Source organism: Labrus mixtus, chromosome 5 (genome assembly GCF_963584025.1).
Source record: "Labrus mixtus chromosome 5, fLabMix1.1, whole genome shotgun sequence".
NCBI lineage: Eukaryota > Metazoa > Chordata > Actinopteri > Labriformes > Labridae > Labrus > Labrus mixtus.
The window spans coordinates 16,345,804-16,366,328 of record NC_083616.1 but is presented as its reverse complement, the minus strand read 5'-3'; the positions used below and the strand labels follow the sequence as shown (position 1 = coordinate 16,366,328).

General features: G+C 39.2%; 2 protein-coding genes across 5 annotated transcripts; both read left to right on the top strand.

Annotated features, from left to right (window-relative positions):
* The first annotated feature begins 1,365 nt into the window (after positions 1–1,365).
* LOC132974291 (uncharacterized) lies at positions 1,366–5,141 on the top strand. 3 transcript variants are annotated; one of them, XM_061038232.1, is made up of 6 exons: positions 1,366–1,494; positions 1,999–2,334; positions 2,518–2,668; positions 4,164–4,273; positions 4,345–4,383; positions 4,991–5,141. In XM_061038232.1, the coding sequence occupies exons 2-6, from the start codon at positions 2,000–2,002 to the stop codon at positions 5,118–5,120; spliced, it is 765 nt and encodes a 254-aa protein (XP_060894215.1). In that variant the 5' UTR covers positions 1,366–1,494; position 1,999; the 3' UTR covers positions 5,121–5,141. The 3 variants fall into 3 exon arrangements, with proteins under 3 accessions (XP_060894215.1, XP_060894217.1, XP_060894218.1); XM_061038234.1 differs by having other exon boundaries at positions 4,345–4,399; XM_061038235.1 differs by having other exon boundaries at positions 1,368–1,494; positions 4,345–4,440.
* Positions 5,142–6,036: 895 nt separating this feature from the next.
* Positions 6,037–20,205, top strand: fnbp1a (formin binding protein 1a). Of its 2 annotated transcripts, none has more exons than XM_061038198.1 (18): positions 6,037–6,389; positions 7,953–8,068; positions 8,406–8,456; positions 9,189–9,336; positions 9,476–9,538; positions 9,674–9,769; positions 9,909–9,923; positions 10,880–11,008; positions 11,606–11,752; positions 11,899–12,075; positions 12,285–12,446; positions 13,367–13,381; positions 13,537–13,646; positions 14,833–14,965; positions 15,774–15,919; positions 16,150–16,286; positions 16,409–16,567; positions 19,905–20,205. In XM_061038198.1, the coding sequence occupies exons 1-18, from the start codon at positions 6,360–6,362 to the stop codon at positions 19,931–19,933; spliced, it is 1,863 nt and encodes a 620-aa protein (XP_060894181.1). In that variant the 5' UTR covers positions 6,037–6,359; the 3' UTR covers positions 19,934–20,205. The 2 variants fall into 2 exon arrangements, with proteins under 2 accessions (XP_060894181.1, XP_060894180.1); XM_061038197.1 differs by having other exon boundaries at positions 12,255–12,446.
* Positions 20,206–20,525: the final 320 nt, after the last annotated feature.

Sequence of the window (20,525 nt, the reverse complement as noted above, 5' to 3'; positions counted from 1 at the left end):
TCTTTAATATTTCATAATTATTATTATTACTATCATTACTACTGTGATTATCCTCGATCAATGATCAGACAGAAGACCTGCTCATATGTGATTGAACCGTAGTGTAGGTATTTTATTGATTTCATACTTGCACCAATAGTGTTTCAAGTCCATCATGTTACATATCAAAACATTGATATAAACATTTTAAAAACTTTGTGCTGAAACAATTCTACAAACACATGCAAACATTTCCAGATGACATTTAAATGAATGCAATAAGTTAGTCACATGCAGTTCTTATGTCTCAAATGATATACAGAACATGTGAAACAGAGTCTCTATACACTGAGAGCAGACTGATATTTAATAAAAAAGGATATTGAAGGACACGCTGACATTTCGGTTGCAGATCTTAAGGAAAATGTTTGAATCTTCACGGCTCTCGAGTTCATGATGTGACTCCAAAGACATTTACTGTCTGATATTTAATGTCAGTTTTCTGGGTAGAAAGTCATCAGAGCAGAGGGGATCCTGAACCCTGTACCTGGTCCTGACATGAGGAGCTTGTCTAAATCCAAAAAAATTTAAATGATCTTGTCTGCAAGAATCTACTCTTATATCTCACATTTATTTAATTGAATATATTTCAAACACACCTTCAGATGCAAAACCCTGAGATGTTAGACCCTCAGATAAAAACCTCATACACTTAGACCCCTACATTTTATAATCTAAATTATATGTCCCTCATAAATTACAACCTCAGAATATTGGACCCTTAGATTTAAGATGCTCCGATTCATACATCCTCACATCCGCAGACTCAAAATCAACACACCCAGATTCTTAGAATTTTAGAATTCTGGAACCATAGAACTTTAAATCCTCAGACCAATAATTATTACAAGCTATAAATGTAAGACCATAAGGATTGAAAAATAAATCAACAACTATGATTGTTAGACACTTAAATTCTTAGACCCTCAGATATTTGAGGGATATTTATATCCTGAGGTTCTTACTCTTTCCCACTAAGTTCTCATATCCTAGGATTCTTACACTCTCAAATTCCCCCAGATTTTTTTTATCCTTAGACTCTCAGACCCTAAGATTTAATAAACTGAGAGCTCCAGATCACCCTTTAACCTGAGACCCTCACAACCAGAAACCAGAAGAGTCTAATGTCTAATTGTTAACAATCTGTAGCTTCTTAAGTATTTTGGCTTTTAAAATAAATTAACTCCTAAATAAAATAATCTTCTTATAGACAAAAATGAATTCCGTGGTTTGAACTTTGATGAGGAGTTGTGTGTTTTGTTGTTAAAAGAAACAAAAGAAATGTCCTCGTCATGACAGCATTATGTTGTTATCAAGAAGTGTTTCCACCTGGTGAAGCTCGTTCACTGAGAGCAAACAAGCAGCAGACTTTGAGAGTGATTCAGGTCGAGCAGACACACAGGTGTATGAAAAACTGTTGGACCAGAGGCCTGCATGCTTGGATCAGTAACTGAGGTACTGTCAGCAGCTTAATTATTTTAGATACTGGGGTATTTTTTAATCAACTAACCATAAACTTTGAGACAAAACACAAGTTATTCCAGAACATTAAAACTGGCTCAGTTTTTAGAAAACCATGGAAAATGTATGATTTCACTGTTTTGATAAAAGTCATGCGCTCATTTGCAAAGAAATGGCTGGAATTTTTTTAAAATAATAATATTTGTTTACATTTACCTGTTGTCAGTGGTTGTCAGTCCTCTCCCTCACTGCCGGCTTTGTAAGTGCATTACTGCAATTCTTCACAAGTTAGTGCCACCTGTCGGTCAGCCAAATAATTTGAATAGTGTGGTATTTTTTTAGTTTGCAGTCTTGAATAGTTTATACTGTAGCAGTTTACAGTTAGTTGTAGTTTAGATTGTCATAGTTGTTTGTGTTATATCTGATCTATTTCTCTCCTGTGTATGAAATTTGGTCGGTCCAGACTGAAGAGGAAACAGGAAGGGGGAAAGCTGAAAGGATGGATCACAAAAAACATCTCACCCCCTTTAAAGAGACCAGAACTGGACCTGTACAGAGCCCTGGTCCTGAGTCACCTTTTAAGGCTGTTTTGAGTGTTGAAGATCAAATTCTGTCCACTATTGACACCAGCGCTCTGCTGACTGCAACTTCACCAGATGATGATGAAGAGGAGGCGGAGCAGAAGGAAGAAGGGGAAGAGGATGAGGATGGGGAGGAGGATGATGATGCTGAGGAAGAGAAGGATAAGGGTCTGAGAGTGTGTGAAATGAAGATGAAGTCTCATCACGAGCTGAAAAACAGAAGCAGCTGTGTTTTACTGGAGAGACAACGCAGGTACTGTCCTTCTGGGCTTTTATTATGAAGTTGGTCACATTACAGTTTCAAACCTGAGGTCATCGCTGCAGTCACATGAACAGGATGCTGTGTGAAAAGCATGGCTCCTGCCCAGGTGTCCTCTCACATACAATGAGAGGTGTCTTCTGACATACAATAATTGGATGATGTCATCCCTGACAGGAAACGCATCACTCAGGGCTGCAGGACACTACAAAATATGTTACCCATAATCCATGGCAGTGGTGTTGACATGGTTACAGTTCTGGAAAAAACAGTGGCCTTCCTGGAGATGGTCCAGGAATTAGTTCCAGCTGAAGACTCAAATGTACAGGTATACACCAAGGAATAGACCCATCCCAACACAAAATAATTATACTTATTGATACCTCGATACGCAGCTGTATCATGACATAGCTCAAGCCTAACCCATCGATAATACACCATTACATAGGTGCCCAGGCCAAAGCCAAAGGGACTTGTTCTGCACATGTTAAATTTACAAATTATCCCTGCACTCATGTTTACTTCATTTGGCTGTCTACTCGCCGTTATATTGTATAGTTTCTGCTTATAATATGTCTACACTCATGCACTTTAACTTATGTCAATACTGTCCATTTACGACTCTGTTCTTGCACATTTACATTTAATCTTCCATATTTAATCTTCCTATTTAAGACTAGTAATGCTTAGTGAAATCCTGGTTGTACATATTCACATTCTTATTTTTTATATTTTTAGTACTTATTTACTTTGTATTTAATATTATATTATGTTTAGATTTGCTAACATTGTGTTTTTACTCATATTGTGTGTTGGATAACCTGCTGCTGTAACGCCACAATTTCCCAGTTTGGGATCAATAAAGTCATTCTATTCTATTCTAAACCATGAAATAGATACAGCCAAAAACCACCAGTAAACACATTTAAATACTAAGCACCACACATATTACTACACCATTAAATAGACCAAGCTCAGCCTACACATATAACACTCAGGTACTATAGCTAGGTATAAAGCCAAATGTACTGGTTCAACAAAATGTAATAGACAAAGCCCAACACACAAGAATAATATCACAAATGTCTAAACCCAATGTACATGTTCTGCACCATGAAATAGACCACCCAAATGTATAGCATAACATCATGACATACACCAAGCCCAACCATGAAATATACATTGCACACCTACAGCTACCACACAATGAACTATATTAAGCCCAAAGTACAGGTGCATTCTTATAAAACCAGCTGAACCCAACAAACAAAACCATAACATAGATCAAGCCCACCCAACATATAGCACTATGCCATCAAATAGACCAAATCCAGCATACAGATACAATGGAATTGACTTAGCTAAATGGCATTTATAACACCACAGAATAGACCCAGCCTATGTTTGGCAATAAAGTTCATATTGCCTGAATTGTATTCTCATCCCTTTCAGATATATGGTAGTTTAAAAAAAGTTTACTCAACTGACAGCAATCTTAGATTTAGAGTTGATGTCCTGAGTAATATTTTATTGACTATTTAAAAAATGCTGCTGCCTCTTTTTTATGAAGTTGTTTTCTGTTGGACAACTTGCTGCTTTTAGTCAGCTTGAGCTCAAAGTTAATTGGGTTCTGCTGAGGACAAAAATACATACAGTAGTTATATGTGAACAAAATGCTCATTCAAACAAACTGTAGAAAAAATAGTTTTTTTGGGGGGGGGGGGGCATTTACAAAGAAATATTTAAGTATGTGAAGATGATTTGCTGATGCTTCACCTTCAACCCTCATATTTCCATTGCATGTGTGCTGATGATGATGTCAGCTCTGTCCTCCTGCTGAGCTCTGTGCTGATTGGCTGCTGCAGAGTAGAGAGAGCAAGGAGGTCAGCCACAAGATGGCCACTGAACAAAAGAAGGAAAAGAAACTGAACAGGTGAGGCAGTCTGAAATCAGTAAAGTCGGATACTGTGTCATGAGACTCTAATGCTGAAGTATTTCTCACAGGAGTGGAGGCGTCCTGCTGCAGCAGAAGCGAAGCAGGAGGTGGGCACATAGAAAGGTTATTTAACAACAAGCACCAGCATCTACATTTATTCAACGGTAATGTCTAAACTTTGGAAGACAAAATAGAACGATAAATCTGCAGCTCATCTTTGCCTTACAGACCTCTAATTGTATAGTTGTAATTTCATACTGATTTCAAGTCCTAGTCTGTGATTTAACTTTGCATAACAGCATTGTGGATGCACAACCGTAAAGAAACAGCTCCACACACACACACACACACACACACACACACACACACACACACACACACACACACACACACACACACACACACACACACACACACACACACACACACACACACACACACACACACACACACACACACACACACACACAGGAACAGAGGAGCTTGGGATCCCATTGGAGCATTTACCAGCTAAAGATGCAAATATTTCCCTTAGGAGCTGGTTGAGACCGAAATAGAGCAAAAAGAGAGTAATTATTTGCTGTAATTCATCAGGTGGACACTAAGAGCAAAACACATTAATGATTTGGTTTCTCTTAAAATAATTGTATTGAGTTACCTTTTTTCTGAATACAACATCAGTTTGTAACTATCATTTTTCTGTTTTTCTTACAGCCTTCTATCTTCAATGACTTTATTCTGCTGTTCAGCCGTTTACATTGGTTTCAGAAGTCGATGTGCTAAAATTGCAATATTAAAAGTTTTGGGAGTGGTTATACAACATATTGATTTGTATCTGTTGTGAAAGTAAAAGCTTAAGTTTAGAGTTTTTGACTTTTTTTTTTGATGGAAGTGATTATCTATGGAAATAAGATGCCAGGTCAGAGACTCTGTTTGGTTTCTTTGTTATACATTCATTTTGAAGTTTGAAATCACAAAATGTTTTTGTTTCCCATTGAAATAGACCAAATAATCAAAACTTTCAGTAATCAATAAACCTTGGTCATTGACTGAAATCACACAAGAAGGAGCAGAATGTTCCTCCTTTATGAAATAATGTGAGGAAGGTTTACTGTGTTGTGTGTGTGCTTTTGTGCGACTTACAAGCTCTTCACACAACACTTAACTGTTAAACTCTCAAATCAACACCCACTCTTTCCACGACTATTTGCACATCATCAAAGTGTTCTGACAACACTATTCACTCTACAAGAAACCAAAAAACAAATATCAAATTGTCCACACAACACTAAACTCTTAAATAAAACACTGAGCTCTTTAAACAACATCAGACTCTTCCCACGGAACACAACATTGAACTTTCCTTTAATGTATTTGTTAGAACTATTGCAGGTTGTTTCTTTTGCCATCAAATGGCAAAAAAACAAAAAACCTGCAGCTTGTTTCTCTGAACTTTAATCCTGTGACGCTGCAAACACGCTGTCATTGCATTGTTAATGATACGAATATTATTAACAATAAAACAGACATTTAATTATGAAAAATTACTTTAATAAAATAATCGATCATTAAATTGATTTAATAATTGACAGTGACGTTTATCATTATAAGTCTTAAAACGAGGTAGTCGGAACAGTTATTGTTAGACTGTATGACAGAAGGGCGGGGCAGCTACTGAGCATGCTCAGTACACACACACACACACACACACACACACACACACACACACACACACACACACACACACACACACACACAATCGCAGCATCTCCTCACTGATGACAAAGGGTCCTCCGGGGAGGCGCGCCGCGCGTGACCGCGTCCTATGCTTTCGTGCTGCTGCAGACCCAGACAGACGGACAGACAGACAGACAGATACGGGGTGAGAGACTGACAAGCAGACATACAGATTCATGGTGAGGCTGACTTGTTGACAGACAGATACGATAGACAGGCAGCAGTTGTGTCGGTGAGGATGCGCGCGTCGGTCAGCAGCAGCAGCAGCAGCAGCTCGCGGTGATTGTCGGATCGGTACCAAGAGGCGGAGCAGCTGCAGCGGAGCGCGAGGAGCAAACCGGGCACCATGAGCTGCAATTGGGGCACCGAGCTGTGGGTACGTACACCTGTTCACACCTGCTACACCCGGACATCACCCTGTGTCACACCGAAAAAAAACGGGTAATACCGTAAGCTGCAATCGCTCATCCGGTAACCCATCTGTGATGAGCCGGTAACCGGGCGGCCTGTTGGTTAATGTGTGTGTATGTGTCGTGTAAGGCCCTCGTGCTTCTGTCTGCTCTGCCATAGCAACACGGTGAATGACGACAACGGCTCGCGGTCTGCGTCCTCCACGATGCTGCAGCGCGCGACCTGAGAGAGAGAGAGACAGAGACCCCCTCTCCAACCCAACCCCTGACCCTAACCACGCTCACTTTTACCTTTATGATTATAAATGTGTTTTCATGAGGACACTGATGCAGCACCTGCTCAGGAGAGACAGAATATTCCTATAAGTGTAACAGAAGGGCCTGCAAGAGACTCATGATGAGCCATAACCTTTTTTCTCTCTCTCGTGGTCAAATATTTTTTTATCAACCCCATTTGTGATATGTCAGGAAAGAAAACCTACACACCTTGTCCAGTGTTACATCTAAAGCATGTGAGTCAAGAGTCACAACCAGTGTGAGCTAGCATTGTTACACTGCTGAAGCACAGCTATAATAAACAGTTCATATGCTTATCAACAATTACTTATTACAGCATATTTACCTTAGTTTAATACCAAGGATGCAATCAGATAATATGAATAATAATAGTATTAGAGATAGCAGATGTACCAGTTGGCACATCAGTGTGCCATCTATATTGATGACATCTCATGACATCTGTATGTTTTTGTTGTTGTCAGTTTATTACAAACTACATCACAGTTCTGGTTTAGAATATATTTGAAAGAAATCTGACTGAGCACATCTAACTGACTGGCAAAAAAAATAATCAAATGCCAACAAATGAAATAAATAAACAAGCAGTATACTAAATTGTTAAAATAAATATTACTAATGAGCCACTGGTTGTGGCCAGGCGCACTTTCACATCTCTCCTTCTGGAGGTGTTTTGTTAGAGGAAAGTTTTCCACAGAGTTCCCCATGAGCCTCATGTTGTCTGGACTTTCCTTAGTGTTGTGGTTTTGTTGGAACATGAAGCTTTAGCTCAGTCTGAGGTCCTGCTTGCCCTGGACCAGGTTTCATTAAGGATACTTTGTAATCGGTTCATTTTTCTCTGAGCCTGAATTAATCCAGAATTCAATGCTGCTGAAAACACTCAGACACTCCCTCCCCAATATGTTGCAGTTGGGTTGTGTTGAGCTCCAGAAATGACACATTTTATTATGAAAGTATTGTATTAATAAAATTGTTGTGAAATTGCTGTAAATTGTTCCACTACAGTTATACTGTACTACAACTTAAATATTGTTAAAAAGCATCAGTTCTACTCTACACTACTCATTTGTACCACCTCAGGGATAATACACTAAAGCAGTAATACTGTACTTTAGAAGTTTAACAGTGTTATTACTGTTATTCAGTCCTGCAGTTAACAGGATAGAGTCAGTGTTGGGGACTACTTATATATAAATCAGAGTTTTTTAGTTTTTTGCTGTTTTGTGTTTCAGGATCAGTTTGATAACTTGGAGAAACACACCAGCTGGGGAATCGACTTCCTGGAAAGATACACCAAGTTTGTTAAAGAGAGAGCTGAGATTGAGCTGAGCTACGCCAAACAGATCAGGTACAAGTGTCACATTTGCAGCAAATCTGTCTGATCTCCATCACTTTCATTTGAAAGAAATCAAACTGTCATTGTCCAAGAGTTTCAGCAACATCAGATATTTTTATATTTTTTAATTCAATTAAATTTGGAAACAAATATTATAACATTTGATTCAAAGTTCTGGTACAAATATCGTATTTTTTTTGCAACAGAAAACTGAACGATACCTAGTCTACCTATAATGCTGTCTTGTTTGTCTCTTACTGTGTGTCCATCTCTCCCCCTTCCTCTGACTACCTGTCTCTATACCTGTCTCTATACCTGTCTGCCTGCCTCTTTACCCGTCTGTTTGCAGGAGCCTTTCTAAGAAGTATCACCCTAAGAGAAGCAGAGAGGATGAGAGCAGGTCAGTAAACATTTTTAGATTGTTTTTATTTTGATTATTAGGGCCAAACAGTTGTGTAACATTTAGCCACCAATCATGTTTGCCTTCTTTTTAGCAAAAAATGACTCTTAAGTTTTCTGACAGCGCATTAAAAGCACGACTATGATTTCAGCTCTGCGTATTGGTCCATCTCCTCTCAATCTGGACTACATGCTCTTCAGATTTTATTTCCTGCCTTTAACTCTGGAAGAAGTGATCCAAATAGTGATCAGTGAGTCCAAATGCTGTGCAAGGACAATGTGATGGACATAAATTATAACACTATAGTGACTGTTTGGTCGGATTAACAAATTTTGCTGTTACACTTACATGTGATCTCTTACTGGTATAACAAGTTGATTTGGTTAATCAATGCTTTTTACAGGTACGTATGATTGTGGATAGGTTGTTAAATGGTGAATGATTGGTTGTTATTGTTATATGGTTTCTCAATGGTTGTTATAGGCAGCTGTGGGTCCTAATTAATTATAGGAGTAGATTCTGGTCTCATTGGTTCTTCTGTTTTCTTATTGGTTGTGAATGACATTTCTGGTCTCTGATGAGAATCCACATCTACCTTGGTTTTTGAAGGTAGATGTGGATTCTGATTTGTTTTAAATGAAACATCTGGTTTCCGAGGCGTCATTTCTCCACACATATGGTCTCTGATTGACGCTGCTAATGGTACATCTGGTTTTTGATTGGTTGTTACAGGTACACGTGGTGTTTGGCATTCGCTGCGACTCTACGTCAGCTGAACGAACTCTCGGTTCAGAGAGAAGAACTTGCGGATAACCTAAGCACACAGATTGTCTGTGAGCTGGCCCGATACACACAAGAACTGAAGACTGAAAGGAAGACTGTAAGTACACAAACGAACAAACAAAACATAAAACACACAAAAAAAACCCATTGGCATTCATTTTGAAGGGATTCTTCTGACTCATGATGTACTTACATGGAGAAAAAGTTGCAAAAACCCTCCATAATGTTTGTTTCAGCATTTTCAAGATGGCCGCCGTGCCCAGCAGCACATTGAGAGCTCCTGGAAACAACTGGAGTCTGTGAGTGACACCTGACCCCGACCACCAACACACTTCAATACATATTCAAATAAATAGTAATTAAAACAAGAAAACAAAATGTCACCTTTTACTTTGATGATATTTGGATTGACTTGTTTATTTGTTGTTGTTCAGAGTAAACGTCGGTTTGAGCGCGACTGTAAGGAGGCAGAGCGAGCTCAACAAGTCTCAGACAGAATTGATCTGGACAACAAGACAGACGGAGAGAAGGTTGATATATATTCAGTCTTTCTGTCTGTTTGTCTCCTTGAGAGAACATGTCTTTGAAAGGTCAACTAACATTCAGAAAAGTTTATGTGATTTGAAGTAACAGTTATGCTGTCTGTGTGTCTCTCTCTCTTTCTCTCAGCGCTGCTCTCTCAAGGTAAAATACTTTTTTCTCTATTCTGTATTTGAATACTTATTTACTGTACTGCAACAGTAAGCTCCGACTGAGATAACTGCTTTTTAAAGGAACGGTGAAACATGTTTGGATGGGGGCTTGTTTTTTTTTTTATTGGGAGGGATTGAGATATTCATATCATAATGTCTTTGTATTTAGTAAAGCTCTAGACTTTGGTTCATGTTAGCTTAGCCTAGCATTCGGACTAGAAACAAAGGGGAGCACACAAACCAACACCTTTAAAGAGCCCATATTATGCCCTTTTTGGGGTTCGTATATTTAATCTATGTACCTACTTTTGTACGTTCACAATAGCTAAAGTCCGAAAAAAGTGTCTGTTTTCATGTACTGCTCCTCCTTGCTCCCTCTACGCTCTGAGTCCGTCAGCTGCACTCTGCTGAGCCCACACTGTTAGACCCCACGTGGGCCAAGTCTGCTCTGATTGGTCTGCCGATCCGCTCTGTCGTTATTGGTCAGTTGCTCAGCACGCGTCTCGGAAGTTTCAACATGAGCTGCAGGGTTTGCCACAACGAGCCAATGGACTTAGATCAGTGATCTCACACTGACAAGACGTCACACTGGCAAATTTTTTTCGAGGGGGGCTAGAACCGAGTGTTACATGCGGCTAATGCTGCAGCTAACAGGAGGAGTGGGTGAAGCTGCGTTTCCGCGGACTTTGAATTTTTGCACATAGATGTGCCTAAACATGCACAGGACACATGGAAAACACACTAAAGAGCATATAAAACCAGGAAAAGCATAATATGGGACCTTTAATGCAAACTGACGAAAAATAATTAATTTCATGTGTTTGATCCAAACAAATGTAAGTTATTAGACATAGTCACTGCTTGATTAAACATTCCTGAGATGTAGAGTTGTTGGTAAATATACTTTGTGGAATACTCTGGGTGTTATCATCTGTTTTCTGGTTTCAGGCTCGTCAGACAGCTCAACAGAAAAAAGAAGCTGCAGAAGAAGCAAGGAAAGACTATGTGACCAATTTAAACCAGTTTAACCAAGATCAGCACCAGCACTACCACACGCTGGTACCAGTTATCTACCAGGTAAACAAGCTGCACCACTCATTTGGTACTGGTACCTGTTATATATGAGGTCAAGCAAAACTAAAGACAGACTTGTGGTAATTATATAACAGGAAAACAACCAGTGTTTTGCACTGGAGCGGAGTAAAACGGCTTTACCACACACCCTGACCAGTCACACACCAAGTCTGTACGATATATACACGAGCTTTACCAGTGTAACATGCACTGGTACCAGTTAAATCCTAGGCAAACCAGCAACGCAGTACGTAGGATGTTATTGCTTCTAGATCAGGTAAACCAGCAGTTTCATTCATATAAGCAAGAAGTACAGAACAGTGGTACCAGTTATATATCTGGTAAAATACCTTTACCAGCAGTATTGCACACTGGTGCCAGTTATTTACCAGGTAAAAACCGGTATTGCAAACTGGTTGCTAAACTAGCAAGAGAGTTCACTGGTTCCATTAAACTACAAGGTTAAAGAGCACTACCACATACTGGTGCCAATCATACAGAGGTAAACCAGGAAGTGCCAGGCACTGGTACCATTAACATCAGATAAACCAGGCTCATTGTGCCAGGGTGCATTCATTTGTTATGTTTCTGTGTTTTCAGCGTATCCAGGACATGGAGGAGCGGAGGATCGAAAGAATTTGTGAAGCGATGCGTTTGTCAGCAGAGGCGGAAAGAAAAGTTCTTCCTGTTGTGAGTCGTTGTGTGGACGCCATGATGGATGCTGCTGAGGGCATCCAGCCCAGGATGGTGAGTGTCCAGGGTGGAGTTTTAGTAGTTTTGGGAATACAGTTGATTTTAGATGAATGTTGGAGCGTTTCGGATATAGTGCAGGAATGGATTTCTTACTTTATTATCTTGTGGGTGTGTGTGTGTCTTTTAACGTGTGCTTTTAGGACACCCGACAGGTGGTGGAAGTTTATAAATCAGGCTTCGATCCTCCTGGTGATGTGGAGTTTGAGGACTACAGCGCCTCCATGAGGAGGAGCATTTCTGAATCCAGTTACCTCGACAACCGCACCGAGGGGAGGAGACACAGCAGGAAGCTTTGGCCCTTTATACGAAAAAACAAGGTGCAAAAATACACATGAGTATATATACACATACAACACAGGTAAACACACACACACACACACACACACACACACACACACACACACACACACACACACACACACACACACACACACACACACACACAACAAATACATTCAGTCAATCAGCTATCCTGACCACACCTCTCTCTCTCCAGCTGTTGACCCTCCTCTCCTCCCCTCGGCAGCCTCCCCCTCCACCCCCGACCTCCCCCTCACCTGGTGCTGGCACCGACAGCCCCCAGTCCCCGCCCCCTACTTCTAGAGAACCAATCACACAGCGTCTGAATGACCTCATGACCTCTGGATCGAGAACCAGGAAGCAGTGTCTGCGCAGCCTCAAGAGAGGGGTACACACAAACACACACATGAGACTACATTCACACCCTGGTAGATTTGGTCAAAACGCATGTAGTTCTTCAAAATGACCGTAGTTCTGGGGGAAAGTTCATCCGGTCGAAACAGGGCTATGCATAGTTTATAAACACATACACTGTATAGGCCTGAGAGAAAAAAGATTAAATGTAATTTAGATGAAAATAACTGAAATACAGTAAAACAACAAACCACAGCAAATGATAAAATGAACTCTTGGTGAGCTGATTGATTAGTTTTACTATCAGTTTTCATTGCCACCTTTTTAAACACAGCTGAATTACTCTCCAGTTTCTAATCATGAGTGTAATACTGTATTCTCTTACCTCTATGGGAATGTCATTTGAACCTTAATGCTGCCAACATATTGGCTCTCTCTAGTTCAGCTTGGTGTCTAAACATTCCCACACCAGACCTTTAGACTGAAACCAAGTCAAGTGAGTCCTTTTCTCCTCTAAACTTTCTGTCTGGATTAATGCTGTCGCCGTGACAAAACATTAGAATCAAGTAACACATTTTCTCCTCCTTTGCCTGGTTCACGGGTTTTGTGTGCATCTTGTGTAAGAGGTTGGTTAATTTGTCTGATAAGTCTTATTGTGGTCTGACAAACCCAAGGAGTTTATGTTGGCAAACATATGATATGTAAATATAAATGGAAAAATCAAGTTTATGTTCATATTTGTTGAGATGACTCAATAAGTAAAGATTGTGACAGGACAACAAAAAACATACTGTATGTACTATTTAACATGTGCAAACACGTACCTGTCTACATTGGTATACATGGTAATATGTTAACACATGCATAGAAGCACAAATACACATGCTTTCATAAATGACCAACTATGTTTTTAATGTTATGATGTTTTCTTCATGCTCCTCTGTGATTGGACAGCTGTCACTTAAACTGGTAGGTATCACAACTATATACGTGTATATATATATATATATATATATATATATATATGAGTGTGAGTGTCTGTGTGTGTTTTTGTGTGTGTGTGTATGTTAGTGTGTGTGTGTGTGTTTATAATGATATCATGTAATATTATTATTTTTCTGTAGGGTTCAGGTCCTGCAGACTGCAGTCATCTTCCTCCAGAACAAAGAAGAAAGAAACTTCAAACCAGGATCAACAACATCAACCAAGAGATCCAGAGAGAGAGAGAGCAGAGGTAACATAAACACACACACACACACACACACACACACACACACACCCACACTCATTTAAACTTAAAAAATGTAATGGAGGGTTTTTTAGGTTGGTTCTCAAATAGTTAAACCTCTCTCCATTTGTGGATTTCATACCAGTGTGGTGTTTATATTTTGATCAGTGTAGGGTGTAGAGACAAAGGGCAATAAAACAAAGAAGACGCCACTTGCAACAAACTTTCTCCACCTTCAATCATGTTGGCAGTCTCCTCGGCTTTCACAAGTATTCTGCTCTCTATTTGGTATAGACATGTTAAAACCTTGCTGGGGAAAGGTGAAGTCACATGAAGAGATAATTGAATTGATTTTATTATTAAACCAAAAAGAGAAATCTAGAGCTCATAAATAAAACAATCATTTCACTCTTGACATTTAAGCACAATTTCATGTTTCAGAGATTAGGATAAACTCCAGCTAGAATAACTGACTGTGAAAAGAAGAACATTATATAGACAGAGACTATCACATTCTATCCACAAATTGGTTTAACTATCAATTAAACCCTAACAACACTACTTGAAGCATACAAGTATATTTAAAATAAACATGTATTTAACTCTATCTTTAAACATCGACTATATAAAAGTATGTTGGCTAATCTTATCAAATGTAAAATTTAAAGCAATATAACTTTCTTCTGACATGTTATGTTTACAAATAACTAGTTCTTTACATTTCTAACAATACTGCAGTTACTGGTTGCATACTGTGGCCACAAGGGGGCAAGCGGCCTCCACACCTAGATTCCATACTAAAGGGGTATAGCACATCAATCAGCTAATGTCTTTTAATCAATTTTATTGTATCATTAATGGAAATTTGACTATTGAAACAGACATTGAACTTGAAAAATTCCTGAAGCTCAAACTCACTGTTGTTTCTGTGGTTAAAAACGAACATTAGAGTGATAACGAGCATGACCTGTTGAGGCATGTTTTTGTTTTGCCTTTCCTATTCTTCTAATATGTGTGTATACTTTTTACAAAGTTATTCTTCATTATGAATAGAATGTTTTGAATTCTTGTATGTATGTGTGAATTCTTTCTAATACGCTGTGTGTGTGTGTGTGTGTGTGTGTGTGTGTGTGTGTGTGTGTGTGTGTGTGTGTGTGTGTGTGTGTGTGTGTGTGTGTGTGTGTGGTTTTAGAGATGCTCTGTTGAAAATGAGGGAGGTCTATGAACGGAGTCCCCAGATGGGCGATGCCGGCAGTTTGGAGCCTCGACTGGAGGAGGTGAAACAGAGTCTTCAGAAACTGGAGGAAGAGCTGCGGAAGAACCAGGTTAATATTTTCCACACTACATACAGTACACTGAAGGTCCAATTCACGAAAACATTTGTTCTAATAATATTCAGTCCTTAACATGCCCATGAAGTTGTCTGTCTCTGTGCAGTTTGTCAAGTCACGTTGAAGTTTGCCGTGGAGAGAAGCTATCTACTCCAGCACTCTGCTGTGTGGAGCTGAGCTGTGTGCGGTCTTCCTGACAAAGATTATTTCTATCCAAATACAGATGATGAGCTGGGAGGGGAGGGGACGCTTTTACCAGTTTATTGGGAAGTTGCATCTCTACTGATGTGATACAAGTTACACCATTTATACCAGCTTTGTCCTGGAGTTAGTCAGCGAGAGCAGCATACATATGGACAAAGTGTCCTCATATTTGCAGGGGTTAACAGCCCCAAAACATTTCCCCCCTGATTATATTAATAATAGCAAGACTTCATTCAAGACAGAAATAATTCAATTTTAGGTTTAAAAAATAGGTGGAATTTATTTTCACCATCACTGTAAAGTCTGAGCATGACATTTCTTATAAATATTGCAGCGCAGTTACCACCAACTCTCAGCAGAGGATACATTTTTCACTCTAACTTTGCATGGCTGTTGGTGTCAGAGTTTGTGAATATGATGTTTTTTTGCAACTGGGTTCCTTTTCATATGAAAGATTATTATTTACACAGCTTTACTGGGCTCTATCACTGCAATCCCTCTGTGGATCAGGCCCACAGAATTGAAACTGTATTTTTTTTTTAAACAGTTGTATGCATGCGTAGTAATGATGTGTATTCTGTTGTTCTTATGCGTGTAGGCATGGCTGGCAGAGGCTGACAGCAGACTGTCTGATCACAGCGGTAGGAGACAGAGTGGAGGTTGTGGAGTAAATTCACAGGCGACAACACCAGGCAGCAGCAGCCTGAAACAGCTTGATAACCGCAGTCCAGCCAGCAGAGAGAGGTGCTGAGACTAATTATTGGTTATTGGTAACTGGTTATTGATTACAGATAGCTGACCCTTGTTAACAGTTTGTAATGTGTCTAAGCTATTATCAATTTCAACGTGTTACTAAGCTAAACTCTTCTGGCATTTTAAGACACAGAACATAAAAAAACATTACCCCTGTTTCTAACTATTTATCCTTCTGTGTATCTACTGACCTCTCTCTACCTGTCTCTTCCTCACCTCAGTCCTGACGGCAGCTACACCGAAGACAACAGTGCAGAGCTTCACTTCAAGTCTCGTAGTTCTGAGTTTGATGACGACTTTGATGACGAAGAACCGTTACCAAGTATCGGCACCTGCAAGTCCCTTTACCCGTTCCAAGGTACTCCTATTTGATATTCCTGCATTTTGTGCTACAGCCACTACACCTCCTGGCAAACAGGTGCACAGGGATGTCTCACTGGTTCTCTCAGCTCTGAACACGTTGTTGTGGATCTTCTGCAGGTCAGAATGAAGGCACTTTGTCCATGGTGGAGGGAGAACTACTCTCTGTGGTGGAAGAGGACAAAGGTGACGGTTGGACCAGAGTACGGAGGAACCTTGAGGAGGAGGGATATGTCCCCACCTCCTACATCAAAGTCTTCCTAGACAGCAGTGCCAAAGGTGCCATGACCTACATATAACCTACATATAAACCACATATGACTTTTATATGATATACATACACAAGTCAACCACAACATTAAGACCATCTATGCAATCTAATGCAATCCAATACAACTGTTCTACCATAACTTCTACCTGTTGTCATGGTCAGAAAGGTGATAATTCTACCTTATATTTATTATTAAAAATTGTGGATGCAGTTGATGGACTGAAGTGCATTATATTGAAAGGTGTTTGTAATATTTTGCCCTCTCTAGTAACATACACGAGGGTAGCGAAATATAAGTACACCTTCAGATGTAATAACCTCCAGCACACCGCTACCCTCAGTAACTTCATTAATAAATGTAAAAGTAAAAGTACAATCACCTTTTTAAACATGGAAGCTTTGTAAAAGTAGTAGGTTAAGGCTGGTGTATTGGGTTGCATTGGATTGCACAAGTGGTCATAGTGTTATGGCTGATCTTAGTATGACTTACATATGAACAAATTAAGCTACCTATGACCTTGACATGGCCTACATATGACCTTCACAACATTTTTCCATTTAGCTCTACCTATGACCTCTACAGACCTTACAAGAATTTCACCAGATCTTCATGACCTTCGACCTTCACATGACGTCCATGACCTGGAAAAATAACCTGCAGCTGACTTATATGACTTTGACCTATGACCTTCACAATACCTCTACCAGACCTTCATTTCACTTTTTACAAGCCGCATTTGACCTCAAAATGTGACCTTAAAGTGACCTGTACATGACCTCTGTGTGACATATAAGTGACCTCTTATATTCAGCTGTTGGTCTCAGACCTCTAGAAGGAATCTGACCTTTCTTTTATAAACTTAATTAACCTGCTCCCTCTGTACCTGATGACCTCTATGAACCTTTACCCTTTACCTGTTAATGTCTACACATTGGTTGCTCTGGTTACAGCAGCAGCCTGTCTGTGTCCTCCTCTGCTCTGCCTGTCTATGTGCTGAACTTAAACTCTACCTGTTATTTTTCTGCTACTATTTTCCTCTGGGGGAAATTGTACACCTGTGTGACACACCTGTCTTATTGAAGACATAAATATGAGGGATGTTAGAGATTTTACACATGTAGAGAACTTGAAGATGTCCCCAGGGCTACAGATCCGAGCGAAGTTAGGGCCGTCACGGATGTTAGACATGTGAAGGATGAAAGACCGTAGTGTTAAAGACAGGTAACAGATGAAAGAGATGTTTGACAGATGTTTACGTATTACGTTTATTACGTTTACGTAACGTATGGGAGCGAAGATGGGGATTAGGTGATGAAGGACACAGAAGAGATGTAAAAAATGTTAGAGATGGACGAAAAGCAGAGATTTGAGAGTTCAAGAAATGTCAGACAGTAGACATTTGAGAGCTGTGAGATGTAAAAAATGTTAACGGTGATGTTGGAAATTGTAGAGATGTGAGACATGTCATTGGTATTTGGAGAAAATGTGGAGATTTTAGAGACGAGGAAGAAATGTTACAGAGATGAAAGAGATTTGAGAAATGTAGTAAATGAGAGAGTTCATAGATGGTTGAAATGTTAGAGAGACCTAAGAAATGAGCGAAACTTTAGAAATGGGAGAAATATTTGGATGTTAAAGATAAGTGAGATAGATATCTGACAACAGATGTGAGAGATGGCATAAAGGTGAGAAACAATGATTGATGATCGAAATATGAGGAATGTTAGAAATCTGAGAGATTTTAAAGATTGGAGAAATTATATGATAGAGATGTGAGATTTGAGAAATGTGAGACGCTCTGAGAAATATTGAGGTTGTTGAGATATCAGAGGTAAGAGATGTGAGAGTTGTTAGAGATTACGGAAATCTGAGGGAGGTTTAGCAGTTGAAACTTGAGCAATGTGAGAAATGTTAGTGATGAAAGATGTGTTTAAAATGTGAGTTGTAGATGTGATGTATGTTAGCGATAAGAGAGATAGAGATGTTAAGGATTTTAGATCATGGCAGTGATCGTAGAGATCCAATCGGACAGATTTTATTTTCTCATGAACCTGAAATTTGTTTCATATATGACAAATGTAAGAGAGATCTGAGAACTCCATCATGATATGAACTTGTTATTTTGTGTGGTGTATGATTTAGGCTTGTAGTCTTTGTCACCAGCTACACAATCAGTGTCCAGACATATCAGACATATAAAACATAAACACATGGCACATATTAAACTGTGTGCGTGTTTGAAGTCAAAACATCCTAAATGTTAAATCAGCAGCAGATCGACTTGTCCACCATGCCTCTGATGTTAAAAAAACTTTTGATTGGAGTGTTTTCACTCAAAGGACAAATGACCAATACAGCAATAGAACTCGTGGCCAGTATATGTATGTGGACACCTATCATATAAATGATTGCAATTAATTATTTTAAAAAAACTTTCTTTGACACAGAATTCAGAAACCAGTCAAATTGATTAAATGCCTAAATCTTCTGTTTCTGTTACCAACATAAACCTTCAGTCTTTCACAACACTAACCTGATGCAGTGTTTACAGGAGTTTATTACACCTCATTAACTAAATCACCTCATGTTGAGTACATACTTAGTAGAGATGACATCAGTTTTCGATACTATAAATCATGTTCTTATCAGAAACTTCTTTGAGGTGTTTTTACCTCATGTTCGATTCACTTCACTCTTTATCTTCACGTCATCATGTACTAACTCTTACTCCAATTCACAACTACTAATGATTCGATTGGTTTAGATTAATCTGCTGATTCATTTCTCAATTAATCAATGGATCATCTGTTCTCAGAAGTCAGAAATGTCCATCTCAGTTTCTTCAAGTCCAATGCAATGTTTTCTGATGTCTTGTGTTTCCAAAGTACAGATACATTCAGTGCACTGTGATTTAAAGGATAAACAATGTTGAGGAGTCATTTTGATAACAGAGATCTGATTTCTGCCTGATGAACAGTGTAAGTGCAAACTTGTGAAATCACAGCAATGAACCTCTGACCTCTAAATGTTTCAAACAAATCTTTCTCCCAGAAAACTGTTTAGTGTCGTACCCATCTTTTTCAGTAAGACCTTTAAACTCTCACAGGGGTACTCTTGTAGTAAGTAATATCATTTAGCAGCAGCATTATGATCATAATGAGTGTAGTTCTAGTGAAGTTTTGCTGTAGACGGCAGCAGTTTGACCTCTTGTCTCACTCTACCAGCTCTAACATATCTACCTGTCTGTCCCTCTGTCTATCTCCTTGTCTGTTTCTCCATCTGTCTACCTGCCTCCCTCTCTTTCTGTCTGTCTGTCTGTCTGTCTGTCTGTGTCTATCTTGTAGGCTTTGTGCAGAGTAGTCGGCTAGTCTAGCACAGTTATCGACCAGTGAGGACGTCTCTCCACAGGAAGTGATGTAAAGGAAAGAGCTCTGAGGAGGTCCAGTGACAGCTTTTCATTGGACAGTTTAACTGCTGTTGATACGAGATGGAGGAAAACTTCTACTGGTGACTGAGAAATCAATCAGAGATCAATCAGCTATTATACAGGTCTTGAATGCAGAGCAGACATCAAAATAAAGATCAGACATTAGACAGCTCCTGCCCACTCTGATCCATACCATCCGTATTTACTCGAGACCCAGATGTTAACTTCAATCATTACTCATCAAAAAGTCAGACAGTTTGCCTATTTATTTGTCAATGAATAAAAATCCACTTCTGGGCTTACATAAAGCAAAGTTTTATGATGGTAGATGCAAAACCAATAAATCCTGGTTTTCCCATATCCATTTCCCATATCCCCATAATGTTTGGGCCTAGAAATTAAAAATGTATCTTTTTTTTAATCAGTCCTTTAAAAATTTGTTCTCATGTGAAAACATTTGAAAGTTTTTTGATTCTCTGAAGAAATTATCATATTTATTATTAGTTATTTAATGGTTGTGGAATCGTTTATTGAAAAG